This window comes from Gasterosteus aculeatus, chromosome 20 (assembly GCF_964276395.1).
Source record: "Gasterosteus aculeatus chromosome 20, fGasAcu3.hap1.1, whole genome shotgun sequence".
Classification (NCBI taxonomy): Eukaryota; Metazoa; Chordata; class Actinopteri; order Perciformes; family Gasterosteidae; genus Gasterosteus; species Gasterosteus aculeatus.
This window is the reverse complement of record NC_135707.1, coordinates 5,180,669-5,194,409: the sequence shown is the minus strand read 5'-3', so window position 1 is coordinate 5,194,409 and position 13,741 is coordinate 5,180,669. Positions and strand designations below refer to the sequence as shown.

Genomic DNA, 13,741 nt, shown 5'->3' with positions numbered 1-13,741 from the left:
GATCTAACGAGTGTAAACAGTCCGCGGGGCGGATGTCGTCGTCTGAGGGCGAGTGCGACGCACCGCGTGCGCGCGCGGTGCCGTTGCAGTCGCGCGAGTAACGCACAGACGTGTTCGCCAACTTAAAGCTGCTCTGATCGGTATTTTGGACAACGCGTCATTGTGCTTTCAGCTGATTGTTTTTGAGGTGATCTTTTTGTCAGTGTTAACAGCTTGTTGCCCCTGACAACGAGGTGCTCAACAATCCCACAAATGCAGGTATCAGAGTTTTGTAAATTTCACATCTAAATGTAATTACAGATATCCGGCTGTTTTATTTCTGTGTTTAATTACGTTGCTGATTTAAAATAATCTTTAGCCTTTGGGCAATATTAATAAGTTAGATATGGATGTTGAGTCTAGTATTATTCCTTTTATTAAAACATCTGTCAATCACGCAGTCATGGCAGCAGCTTCTAATTCATGTTTCGTCTTCGTGCCCTCTGTCTAATCTTTGGTTAACTCTAAGATAACTGCCCGTACTTCCAATACAAGTCAATAAAATGATCAAACAGACGGGATGGAGAAAGCAGAGGTATGTAATTAAAACGTGGAAAATTAAACTCGAATAGATTTAACATTTTTAATAACCTCAAGTCAGCAGTAAATCTCTTTCTTGGAGAGTAATTTCCACATGTGGGAGACGTTGGATTCATCAGCATCCTCTTCAAAGCCAACCTCTCTCAAAGTTATGCTCCTTTCAAAAAGCAAGTTTACCTGGAACCTCTCCTCTATAGAGGAGGAGGAGGAGGAGGAAGAGGAGACTGTCCCGTCTCTGTGTGAAGGAATGAAAAGCCCGGCAGCGTGCGGACGCCTCAGCTATCTTCAGGCCCAGTTCTTCTCCCTCGGTTCGGTCGTCCTGGGCCGCAGCCATCCGAGCTCGCCCACAATCCCTGATTAATGTGGTCTGGGCGGGAGCTGTCAGAAATGGCAGAGAGCATCATGGGATTTCTCCTTCATGGTCCCAATGACACCCAGCAGCTGCAGGAGTAAACAGATGACTAACCGCTGGCCTTTTGGCAGCCGGTGGAGATCCGCACGCTGCTTTGACATTTGGGCGGATTAGAAAGTTCTTGGGTTGTGCTCTCGAGGTGTCAGAGGTGGTCGGCACAGTAATTATTAGCATCTTGGTTTTCATCCCCCTGGCGCCCCCCCCGACTCCAGTAAACTGTAGAGCTCCGTTTTTGGTTCCTGCGTTTGTCCGAACTGAATGTTTTGAAGCCTTGAACGTTCTCGTCTGTAAACAAATCACGTCGTGTTTGTGACGCAGCAAAAAGGACGTAAATAACAACAAGAGATCGTCATTTCAGATCATGTCCTTCCGCAGAATTCATTTTAAATCCGTGGCTGCAGGCGTCCCGGGGCTCAGTTTTGTGTGACGTATTGACATATTAAAGGTTCTTTCAGACAACGGCTGGTGTTTTCCTTCTTTTCTTTATTATTTTTTTAAATCAAAAATAAATTACTCTCCTCAAAACAGCATTACTCCTCCGGAAATGAAAACTCACTTATTGTGAACGTCTCATATCAGGTGAAAACTGGAGAGAATTAATTAACCTTTGTCATTTTAATTGCTTTAGTGACAGCTGTCCTTTGGTGCAGCAGCTCTCCTAATGCACATACTGTGGGCTTGTCAATTACTTTCTCGGAGAATAGATTAAAACGCCACAGAGGATGGAGTCATTTCATTAGTCAGACTTAATGCCCCCCAGACATAACCAGGTACGAGAACTTCACCCCTGAATATGCACGAGAATGAGCACAACTATTAAGCCTGTATGAATCGAATGCATTGTGGCAAAGAGAAATTAAGTTTACGCTCTATTTAATTCCGTCCCGCTGCTTATATTACATTTGTACACACGTTCTTCTCTGGAAGGGTTTGATAATTAGGAATATGTTAAGGCTTTTAATAAAAAGGTCTCAGACTGAAAATGCGGGGCACCTGTGTGGCGCAGCTAATTGCTCTAATGGATGTCAGAATAGCAAACGCGGTCAATTCGTACCACGCCGGATAATGGATGACAGCACAGAGCGTCTCACATCCTTTGCACAGCCGCACGGCTCAGTGCTGCTCGGCTCACCGCGAGGCTGGCAGACATTAGGCCGCTTGGAAATATCTGTCGGCCGCTTCCAGCGACAAAACGCACACATCTCCGGTCTTTGGCACACTGCGAGACGAGGGGCCATCTCAGTTTAGCATTATGTAATAAAAAATGTTTTAAAAAAAAGAAAAAGGCCGATGAGGATTTTGTCTCCTGTATCACAGCAAGTGTCATCTAATGACAATGAGTTTAACGGAAGCATAAGCGGAAGTGCTCAGATGGTGGATGTGACACAATCCCAAACAGTTCAGAAGGCAACAGTTTCAAATGCAAAAGCCCTCATTGGGTCACTATAGCAGACACTATATGCATTTAACACAGACTCCATTGGGTCCCCAATCATACCCAAACTAAAATAACATATAGCAGTACGGTTACAGTTGACTCTGTCAAAGTGACCAGTAAGTAACACAAAAAAACACTTTAACACGAGACGAAAAAAGGCCCATTGTTGTGGGTTTTAATGGTTTTCTACCATCATGCACTAGGTGAAGGGTCGTCGTGGTGCAGGGGGAGAGAGGGTGTGCTGGGAACCGCAACGTTGGTGGTTCGAGTCCTATGTCGACGTGTCCCTGAGCGAGAGACCCAACGCCTAAATGTAAAAAACCTGGTTAGAAATGTAATGTAAGTCGCTTTGGATAAAAGCGTCAGCTAAAAGGACCTGTAATGTAATGTGAAGTTATGTTGGTTCAAAATAAACATCAGCTGCAGCACAGAGTCAACCGACCCAGTGATTTTAAATGCATATGATGAATCCTTTGTTTCACATCAGAATTATGCGTTTAAGTGATCACGATGTTAAAGTAGCTTTATTAAACCAGACACGAAAGTATCGGTGTCAAAGGTGTGTTTGCTTTTTAAAAACGACATGAGCCGCAAGAGGATTACATGGCTCATGAATATGGCCCATTTCAAGCCTGTGGTTTACCACACCCCCCCCCCCCCCCCCCCCCCCCCCCTTTTCCTATCAGAAATCCTCATCTCCATCCATAACAGACTGCCACACTACACAAAGGCAGATCCTCTCCTACCTGAATACCTCAGATTTAATTTCAGTTAAGAAAAGGAATAATACAAAAATAAAGTCTGATCAGCTGAACACATCTGTGTGTGTGTGTGTGTGTGTGTGTGTGTGTGTGTGTGTGTGTGTGTGTGTGTGTGTGTGTGTGTGTGTGTCTCTGTGTGTGTGTGTGTGTGTGTGTGTGTGTGCGTCTCGATGCTAAACCCTGACAATCAGCTGCACCTCAGAGAGAAAATACAACTTGTTGAAAATCTATTTTTACAATAGCCAATGCGATCAGTGTATTATCACAGGAAAAACAACAAGGCAGGCGATGGTTTCTTCACGCCACCTTGTCAAACGCACCCCTAAACCTGGGTGCTGCTATTTATACCAGATGAAGAACGCTAAAGATCACACTTGTACTTCCACCCTCCATCAACGAGGTAATACATTTTACAACAGCAGCTTGTTACGTGTCAAAACATCAAGGCTCTGCGATACGCGTGGAGATGAAATGCCCGCGAGGAGCGGCCGTCCGTCCGCGTGACGAGGGGCCCGTTTCCCGCGTGTCACAGCGGGAATATATCGCGCCGTTTCCCTTCAACGTCCCGCCTCTCAGACGGGACGGCGGGTGAGACAATCAGGGCCACCCCCCCCCCCCCCCCCCTCACCCTCCCGCGCTGATTTATAACTTAAACAACCTCTCCTGGTGCTAAAGGTGAGGCGCGCCGCCGCTGTTTGCGACGGAGAGGAGATGGTAGGGGGGAGGTGGGGGAGGTGGGTTAACGGGGAGGGGGTGATGCGCTTTAAGAAAAAATGCATCAGCATTCAATCAAAGAGTAACCTTGGAGGAGTTCGGGTTCGGTGCCAGCAGCTCGGTGACGCGTTCTGCCCTCAGCGCTCCTCGGTGCCACGGAGCGTGCCAAACAGCGCGCGGGGGGGGGGGGGGGGGGGGGGGGCAGAGCCGCTGGGTGGACGGACCGGCTCCTCGCTGACCAAGGGCACCAACACACTGGCATTTTTCATCAGAGTCCGAGCTCAACATGTCACAGACAAAAGGTCCTGGTCTGAGGGACGGGGGATGGGGGGGGGGCGGTCCTTTTAGAAAAGTTAGCAAATAAAAGTATAAAAATAATCACGTGCACCGAAGCAGAGTCCAAACAAAGACACAGGTTGTGTGACCCAAATGTGAGCCGAATGTGCTCTGCGTTTCTTTTTTGTATTTTTATATCCAGAAAGTAAATATTTCAGCTTTCATAATGAGAAAATACCATAATGCGAATGTGGAATTAGTTTTATTATTCTTGTTTGGGGCCAGACAAACTCCCCGAGCTATTACATGGGTTTTAGCAGAGCAGACAAAGCATCAGAGTGTAGCCTGGAGGAGGAAATATTAAACCCTGCTGCTCCCTCAGCTACAAAGGCTGAACTTTGCATACTTCCCACTCATGCAGATTCCCCAATCAAGGAACTACATTTATTTACGCTTTTTAATAAAGCATTAAAGCCTCAGAGGAGATTCTTTATTGAGACCCCTGGTAGAACCGCCGTGCAGCTGCCGCGTCCCTCCAAAGCACCCATATTTTAAGTTAATAATGTGTCCCGGGCCGTTATGGTATACATAAAACAGTAACCAGTGCATGAGGGCCGGCTGAATGTGCTTAAACTGGAAATAAAAAGGCGTTGCAAGAAAGAAACATCATTTTAGATTAGATTTCAAGACGGAAGCTATCTGCAGTATATAACTTACTCTTCTTTTTTTTTTAAATCTAACTTCCTCCACTTGCCTCACATTCGCTGAGAGATGTCATCCATCTATCTGGGCCCGCGGCTGCAGCAGTACCTCGACCGCGAGTGGCTGCTGCAGCGCGGCTGTATTTCAGCATGTTGAAGTGCATGGAGAATTCCCATGAAGGGTAAGGGATTATGGATTTTGGCCTCTAAGCTGCCTGGATGCCCAGTGAGGATGTCTCTGAGCGGAGTAATCTTCAAACACCACGCAGAGTGATGAGTGGGCACTGAGGAGTTCTACTCAGGATCTAAATGTGTTCCAGCAAGTTACTGGTGAGAGACAGAGGGAGCAAGAGAGAGAGAGAGGGGGGGGGAGAAAACACCATTTGGTGCAGAAATGGAAAGGATCGATTCCGTGGCCCCTCCGGGCTGGAGACACTTTTTGATCCTGTGACCCGTTTAGAGTCTGTGTCGGGAAAAACTCTCGCCAAGCAAGGGATCACGTCGGAGTGGTGCAGATGTAAATGTCATGGCTCCCCATTACCACACATAAGTGCAGATGAAGACATAACAAACAATAAAACTAAGTGAATTGAGTCATTTTTAGGGTGAGGTCGTTCTTCATCACGCGGGCGCCGGTTTAGGTCTGGGTTTAGGCTGCGTCCCAGAAACTGAATGCGACGCGGCCGCATGCCGGAATGTGGAAGAAGCGGCTTTGAAGTACACAGAAAAGCTCTGAAGCGAGGCGCGGCGCCGGAGTGGGGAAACGTCAAAGACGATCAGCGGGGACGCACGTCCCTGATCAATATCAGAAAAGGAATCTTCTCGGACTCGACCCTGATTGAATCGCCCCTCCCCCACAACTGCATCACTTAATTTAAGGCCCTAATTGTTTTCCCGTCTTACTTAAGTGAGCTTGGATACCATCTTGGATGCGGAGATAAGCTGTGAGAGCAGGAGGAGGATGGGATGGGGTGAAGGACACCAGGCCTCATGGAGACAACATCTCCTCAAGAGACGCGTCCATCTATCCGCTCGTGTCACAGGCCTTGAGACGCCGTCGGAGGTCACGAGGCCAAGGCCTGCTGGGGAACCTACATTTTTGGTAATCAGAGCGGATTACAATACCAACGATGCGAAACTGCCACTACAGGCTTGTGCACATACTTCACAGAGGGTTGAAAACGAGCTGTATTGTGCAGAAAGCAACCGCCGGGGTTCAAGGATCAAAGGGTTTCACGTTCCTTTGGGGATAATCAAATTAAGTCCGCAAAGCGATACGTAAAAACACACTTTCCAAATATAAACCCTAAAAAAAGGAAAGCACACTCCAGTGAGCTGATCGGTAGAAACGGTCTGCATGCCGCTCACACCGCGCCGCTCAAATACTGTCCGAGGCTACAAACAGGTACATCAATTTGAAGCATGACAAGAAATTCCCTTCAGGTGACAACAAAATGTACATGCTATTAGATCAGCCGCAGCATAGTGTGATGAAATAAATTGAAGCCAACAGATGAAAGCTCGAGGGCCCCAAACAGCAGCGAGGAGACTTTCTAAAGCGTTCGGCTCGTCTTCTGTAGTGTTACACTGCCCTCCTTTGGACAAAGGCAGAACTAAGTGACCGTGGACGGGACTGATCGAGTCCATTTGATCTTCTTTTGAGACTAATGACAGCATTTGTTATCGGTCAATCGGCAAACATGCTTCTTCAATTTATCGGTTAAAGATTTAATGATTGACTGATCAAGCAGTCCCATAATTCAATGGGAACTTGGAAGTTGTTCCAAAATAATGTTCAAAACTAAGTGTGACAATATAACAAATAATAAAATGTAAATGAATCAAACGAGATGAATATATCTATAAAATATCAATTCCAACTCTCTAATGTTAGTTCTACTCTTATTTTGTTTTGCACACTTCTTGCTGTTGGACTTTTTCTATTCTATTTGCTGCAATGAGCATGTACAGATCAATAATGACTCATTTCATCTTATGTATCATTATATAGTAACAAAAAGAAAATCACTTACACGGCCTGTAATTTTGTAATATCAATGGTCAATATCAATTGTGTTTGTAAAAACTACTGTGAGATCATTATATTATTATTGTTGCTGTTGCGTCTGTTATTCTAATAATCTTTATCATCGCCGTCCTGAATGTGTACATTTCCTTATTCTTCATTCGCCGATCATCAGCTCCGATATCTGTTCGCGCGACACAAACAGCCTGACGTCATGCGCGGGACGGGGAGCGCACCCTGAATGACGTCATCTGCGTCGGGTGCTGAGGAGAGCGAGCAGCTGTGTGGACACACGTTCGACGCAGAAGGGCCTAAAGCGTTTCACGCACCAGGTACGTGTGATTACCATCATATAGTATCATGATTGCGATGTTATCTCGCGTGTGTAGCTTTGATCCAAAGGGGGGGGGGACGCTTGTTTTCCGCGCGGGGGAGTCGGGCGGTGTGTGTCCGTTGTTGGTGGTGCGGCGGCGCGGACGTGTTGTGGTCGCATTCATATGAATCCTGATGAATTGCTCACGATGCGCGTGGTCGTCACCGAGGCGGACACGCCGAGACGCGCATAACGTCGCACAACCCATCACGTGGAAGGGAGTCGTGACACGGGGAGTGAAACAAAATACAATCAAAAGACGATTTCATCATTTAATCCTCCCGGACGACGGGCGCCTACAGCCGCGAGCTCCATCACCGTCTCTGGTGATGAAAAGGTTCGCTGGTTAATGTCGTTAATGTGTACGTCACACAGATACCAGCCGCACCGGACTATGACGACACAGATACCGGCCGCACCGGACTATGACGACACAGATACCGGCCGCACCGGACTATGACGACACAGATACCGGCCGCACCGGACTATGACGACACAGATACCGGCCGCACCGGACTATGACGACACAGATACCAGCCGCACCGGACTATGACGACACAGATACCGGCCGCACCGTGTCATGACGACACAGATACCAGCCGCGCCGTGTTATGACGACAGACTAAGCGATGTTGGCTTCATATTAACGAGTTGCAATGTTAAAAGCAATAAACGTACATCAATGATTCTAATCCAGAAACATTAGATTAATGAGTAACTTTCAATTTGGTGCCTTGAATATATTGTGAAAAATATATATATATATAGTATAGTATATAAATACTTCTTTCAAACGTGGAGTTCCAATGTAGTAAGACATTTTTACATTTTAGTATTGCCATTGTTACTTGTAAATTAGTCATTAAAACACATCTAGGTCTTATTTTACACCATTAATAACTCCAAAAACTCCAAATAATATTAATAACCCTAACCCTCCCCACCCAAAGTAAAGAGAAATAATCATGTAAATAAACATAATACTGAGCCTCCGTTCACAAAGCCCCATGAAGTCAATGCAGGTGAAATACGATCTCATTTCTTTGTTCGAGGAAACACCGAGACACCACCTGCTGAATATCTGTCATACTGTGACATATACATTTACATATACAATACTGAAAATAATGTTATATTGATTAAACTCCTTGGTCAAATCAGCGGCCTTTTCTCTTGAGTTTGGGGGGGACTGATATAAATTGTGTGTCGATGACAAAAAATGTCCTCCAAAGCATTCCGGGGTTTGCAGCCAGCAAACAGAGCTTCACCATAAAACTACAACTGAATCGAACCCGACGGATGCAAGGAACATAAGCAAAGCATAATGGAAAAAATAAAAAGCATAAAATATACCTTGAAAACTGTTTCCAGGCCCCACCAGATAATCCTCACTACATCTGCGATGAGCAAGTTTCTATTTCCTCCACAGGTAACCTAAAAAAAAAGGAATGGAGGCAGGACATTTGTGAGTATATACACCTGTGTGTTTACGACCAAATCAACGACTTCCTCTCAGGCGCCCGTCTGACCTCTGTGTGGTTTGCAGCGGCTACACCCAAGACTACCTGGACCGCTTCATCCAGAGCCAGGACTCGTCCGTGGTGAACAAGTTCCAGCAGAGGTACTGGAAGACCAAGCAGACGCTCATCAAGGTCACCGGCAAGAAAGAGGACGAACATGTGGTGGCGTCGGACGCCGACCTGGACGGCAAGCTGGAGGTGAGGAGAAAACATTAAGGAGATGCTGGAGATTCTAAAATGACTTTTTGATTCACACGGTGCCACTATTTGCTTGGGGCTTGGGCTGCCTCTCCAACCCCCCCCCCCTCCCATTTGAGCAGTAATTTAATTTAATGGCTGAAATCAATAGCTCATAAAAGCTGTTACATCCAGCCAGGGCTCCAACAAGCGTTGAGATAAACTGGATATTAACATGCAGGATCAGAGCTTGAGTTTTAAAGCTTTGATGTGACATTCGACACTTCAATTTCTACCTTGTTTTTGAAATCTGTTTTTTGTCTTCCTGGAAAGAACTCGTGCCTAATTCAGCTGTAACACGTTATTTAACTGACCACGACTTCCACCGCGATTGGGCATTTCGCCTTTTGTTGCAGGTGTTCCACTCCATCCAGAGAACATGCATGGAGCTGCTGAAGGTCATCGAGCAGTACCAGAGGAGGATCTGCTGTAAGTATTCGGTGGACAAAACAAACAATGAAGCAAATGCGGTGTGCACGCAAGTTCGTATTCCCCAAATATCAGCGTGCATTCATCTGACCTCGCTGTGCAGTCCTCTCCCAGGAGGAGAACGAACTGGGTCGTTTCCTGCGCTCCCAGGGCTCCCAGGACAAAACCAGGGCTGGAAAGATCATGCAGGCCACGGGCAAAGCACTCTGCTTCTCCTCCCAACAGAGGTAGGAAACAAAACTAATCGCCTGCGTGTGCGTGAAACGGCCTCGAGGATCTTCATTCACATTCAGCGCAAAATAGTTTCATGTACGGGTCAGTTGATTGTTTCACTTCAACTGACCCGTTACGTCCCCCCACACAGACTCGCTCTGAGGAACCCGCTGTGCCGCCTGTACCAGGAGGTGGAGACGTTTCGCTACCGGGCCATCTCGGACACGTGGCTGACGGTGAACCGGATGGAGCAGTCCAGGACGGAATACCGCGGGGCGCTGCTCTGGATGAAGGACGTGTCGCAGGAGCTGGATCCGGATACCCACAAACAGATGGAGAAATTTCGCAAGGTTTGGTTGGTCGCACCGCTGTCAGAACACAGAGCTGCATCTCCTGATGTTCTCATTCGCACCTGTGAGCTGCACACAACACACCGCGTCTCAGAGGAAGGCGGCAAGTCTGAAAGTCAGGAAAGTCATTGAAAGTTATTTATTAAACATTTTTAGGATATCATCGACTAAATGAGTAATTGAAAAAATAGATTAAAAGTCCAAAGTCTAAAGCCGCACCTGCGCCCCAACTGTTACAGCGTAACGCCACTAGAGGGCAGAGCGCACCCCGAATCGTGGGTCCGTTGAACCACAATAGGGTGCTCGTCAAGAACCTCACAATCCTGTGTGTGTGTGTGTGTTCCCTGTTGAAACCCGTGCGACACGTGTGTGTATATGTATATAAATAAATCTATATCTACCTGCCGCAGGTTCAGGCTCAGGTGCGCACAACCAAAACAAGCTTTGACAAACTGAAGAATGACGTTTGCCAGAAGGTGGACCTGCTGGGAGCCAGTCGCTGCAACCTGCTCTCCCACGTTTTAACCACATATCAGGTACAACACAAGCCCGGTTGTTTGCATGTTTTCCGGGAGGGAACGAGGACGCGGCGTGGGGGATTTTTGAAGTGTCGGACCCCGCCAGGAGACATGATGACTCTGCTTGTTCCGCCGTTACAGACGACACTTTTGCACTTCTGGGAGAAGACGTCCCGCACCATGGCGGCCATCCACGAGAGCTTCAAGGGCTGTCCCCAGTACGAGTTCTCCGCTCTCACGGTCAGAAGGGCCTGGATCCGAAGTTGTCCTACAGCTTTAGACGCGGCCAATAAGCATAATCGGCGACTTGGTTATTCTTTCAGACATTAAAAGGCCCCGTGGACAAGCTGGCTAAGAAGAAAGGGAAGAAGAAACTTAGAGCAGAGGTGGAGGAGGGAAAGAAAGAGTCCCCAGATGAGCAGTGAGTTATTTCGTTGTGATCTTCACTCATGCAGGTAGACCAAGCGCGTGCATGCAGGCGCTGAGAGACGAGACGCGACAGCTGGCGCTTTGTGTTGTCGTGATGTTATAAACTAATCGGCTGTTTGTCATACTTACAGACTCATCTCACTCGTGAATGAAAACACCAGCAGTACCACCAGAGAAGGTAAAATACAACATAGTATTATAATATTTAACGTGGAAATACAGTGAAACTAGCCCTCAGTTGCTTGGTGGTTACTTTCTTCATTATGAATTTTTTTTTTAAAAATTGCGAAAGATACTCACTTTACTCAATGAAGGACAAGTAAACAAGCAAATATTAAGCTTCATTCCGCTTTTGTTCACCAAGAAATTCCTAAAAAAATGTAAGTACTTGTAAAAATAAGAAATAAATCACCAGTAACATTCTGGATGTCTCATCTGATCCTTGAGGGGCTGGAGACCATCTCTCTGCGTGTCCGGAGTTAGAGGGGGAGGAGAAAGACAGCATGGCCTTACTGAACGAGATCCTGGGCAGCACGTCAGTGGAGGACAGCGACTTCTCGCGAGAGTGGACGGAGGTGTTCGGAGACACAGAGGACGGGGCGAGCACGGCGCCGGGGAGACCGGCCGAGGCCCAGCGGATGGAAAGCTCCTTCTTTCTACCGTCACAGCTGTGGGACCAGAGCTTGAGTGACCAACGGTCGACCCTCTCAGGTCAGATCGCACTGGCCTGAAGCAAATGAGACCGCTCGAGGTCTCCGCCGTCCTCTTCTAGATCAACATGTTTAATAAGCCGTTATTCTGTATAGCTCCCCCATTAACAATGGGTTTTCTCTGTAAATGTATAAAGCCGACATTTGGTGCGATCAGTCAGTGTTTTCTGAGCTTCTCAAAGCTTGGAGTTATCAAATGAGCGCTACAGTAAACTGTACCTGCACCGGGTCAGAGCCGCGACAGTCATGAAGATGCCGATGAGTTCTGAAAGGGAGGCTGAGAGTCCAGCTACAGGCGGCGCTCTTTGGCCGGATCCATCTGCACTTAAAATCAGAGCTGGTAAAATACAGAAGACTTTTTAAAGCACTGAATGTGCATTTCAGACGCTTTCATTTCATTACAAAAAAAAAAAAGGTCAAACTCATAGAGGATGCTGGAACATAGAATGGACCCAACTATATGCAAAGGTTCCAAAACATTACTTGGTACTTTAAACCCGTATTTGGAGCACGTAGTGTTACTAAGAAAAAATAGTAAATGCTAAGGAAACTTGCCTGAAACATTGGAACTTCAATGTTGCATCTTGTATAATACCACTAAACTTGATACATGCCATGATACTGATATCGATTTTTGCTGGTTTGTGACGATTACACAATATTCTTGGAAATGAGCCAGTGTGTAACGGTGTGATTTGTTGGATCGGGTCTAAAATTTGGGACCTGCGTTTCAGATTTGGCCGGCGCGGCTCCACCGCCCGGCGCCTGGGCGAAGGACCCCTCACCTGGAGCCAATCAGAACCCCAGTAAGCCAGCAGCGAAAGGTAGGTCTTCATTCAACAAGACTTATCCAACCGAAAACCTGCGTACAGGCACTTCCAAAGAATTTCTGCGTTGTTTCCTTTCATAATTCTGGATCTCAGCCATACAGGGGGGGGGGGGGGGGGGGGGGGGAGATTGTTTCCAGTGTGAAACGAAATTTACCCTTCGACTCATTTTCTTCTACAGAGAAAGACCTCTCGGCGTGGTTCAACCTGTTCGCCGATTTGGACCCACTCTCCAATCCAGACGCCGTCGGCAAAACTGGCCGAGAGCACGAACTTCACAACGCGTAGTACTGCCTCATCGTCACGGCGATCTGAGATGGGTACCTGTGATGGATGGAGGGTGCGGCAGCATAAAGCAATCTAGCAGACAAACATAGCTTATGTCTGTTGGCTCACTTGAGTTTAGCACCAACACCAAAGTAAGTCTGGAAGAAGAAGCCTTTGACATTAGCTGCCTTGAAAATACGTACTCAAGTAGCATTCATATTTTATTTCTGATTCTCATGACAGAACGTTGCACAAAAAGCAAAACGAAAGCCAACATGACAAAAGATCACATGCACTGGTTTGTATTGACGAAATGCTGCAACATGTTAAGGAAAGTATTTCTGCCGTTGCTACGATACTTTAAGCACGGATCAGAATTAAAGGCAACGATGCCACACCACATTTAAACAGGTCTCCTTTCTACGATTTATGCTTTTCGATGTTCGCTACATGCTGTATTTTTAAATACATTTAAAAAAAATTCACACATCATTACCATTACTGCCTGTTGCATGCTTTATGTTCCCAGGTAAATGTGTGACAGAATGAACGATGCATTTATCAGTGTAATGTTTTTGTATGTATTTTGCCCAGTTACTGGCTTTCAGGGAAAAATATGCAGTTTTCAGTAGATTTTGTTGCAACCTCGTCAAAATAAAATGTTATACTGATTGACAATTATGCATGATTTGAATAAAACCTGTGTAAACGCCTTAATCAAATTACAAATCAAAAATATAGAACCACATAATTATTGAATAAATTCTAAAGTACATTTATATTATTAAAATCTAGCCTTGTTTCATGTGACGTTTGTTAATATTTAGTCATAACCAAATACATTGATTGCCTTACCATGACCCCTATTTATACATGAATGCTATGCTTCTGAATACTGGTATTTTTTTTGTCGCTGTATCTGTCTATGATCTTCGAAAAGATTACATACCAATTCAAAAAC

At 46.2% G+C, this 13,741-nt stretch overlaps 1 protein-coding gene and 1 long non-coding RNA gene across 2 annotated transcripts; one reads left to right on the top strand and one right to left on the bottom strand.

The window, feature by feature from the left end:
* Positions 1-833: 833 nt before the first annotated feature.
* On the bottom strand, positions 834-8,915 carry LOC120810472 (uncharacterized). The gene is made up of 3 exons (XR_005710235.2): positions 8,810-8,915; positions 8,634-8,714; positions 834-957 (listed from the first exon to the last, which is right to left on the bottom strand). It is a non-coding gene; the product is annotated as an uncharacterized LOC120810472 (long non-coding RNA).
* On the top strand, positions 7,129-13,740 carry ica1 (islet cell autoantigen 1). Its single transcript, XM_040165028.2, has 13 exons — positions 7,129-7,239; positions 8,710-8,745; positions 8,827-8,998; positions 9,394-9,466; positions 9,570-9,693; positions 9,831-10,029; positions 10,440-10,565; positions 10,689-10,787; positions 10,871-10,968; positions 11,108-11,154; positions 11,424-11,687; positions 12,421-12,510; positions 12,695-13,740. The coding sequence occupies exons 2-13, from the start codon at positions 8,729-8,731 to the stop codon at positions 12,799-12,801; spliced, it is 1,416 nt and encodes a 471-aa protein (XP_040020962.2). The 5' UTR covers positions 7,129-7,239; positions 8,710-8,728; the 3' UTR covers positions 12,802-13,740.
* Position 13,741: the final 1 nt, after the last annotated feature.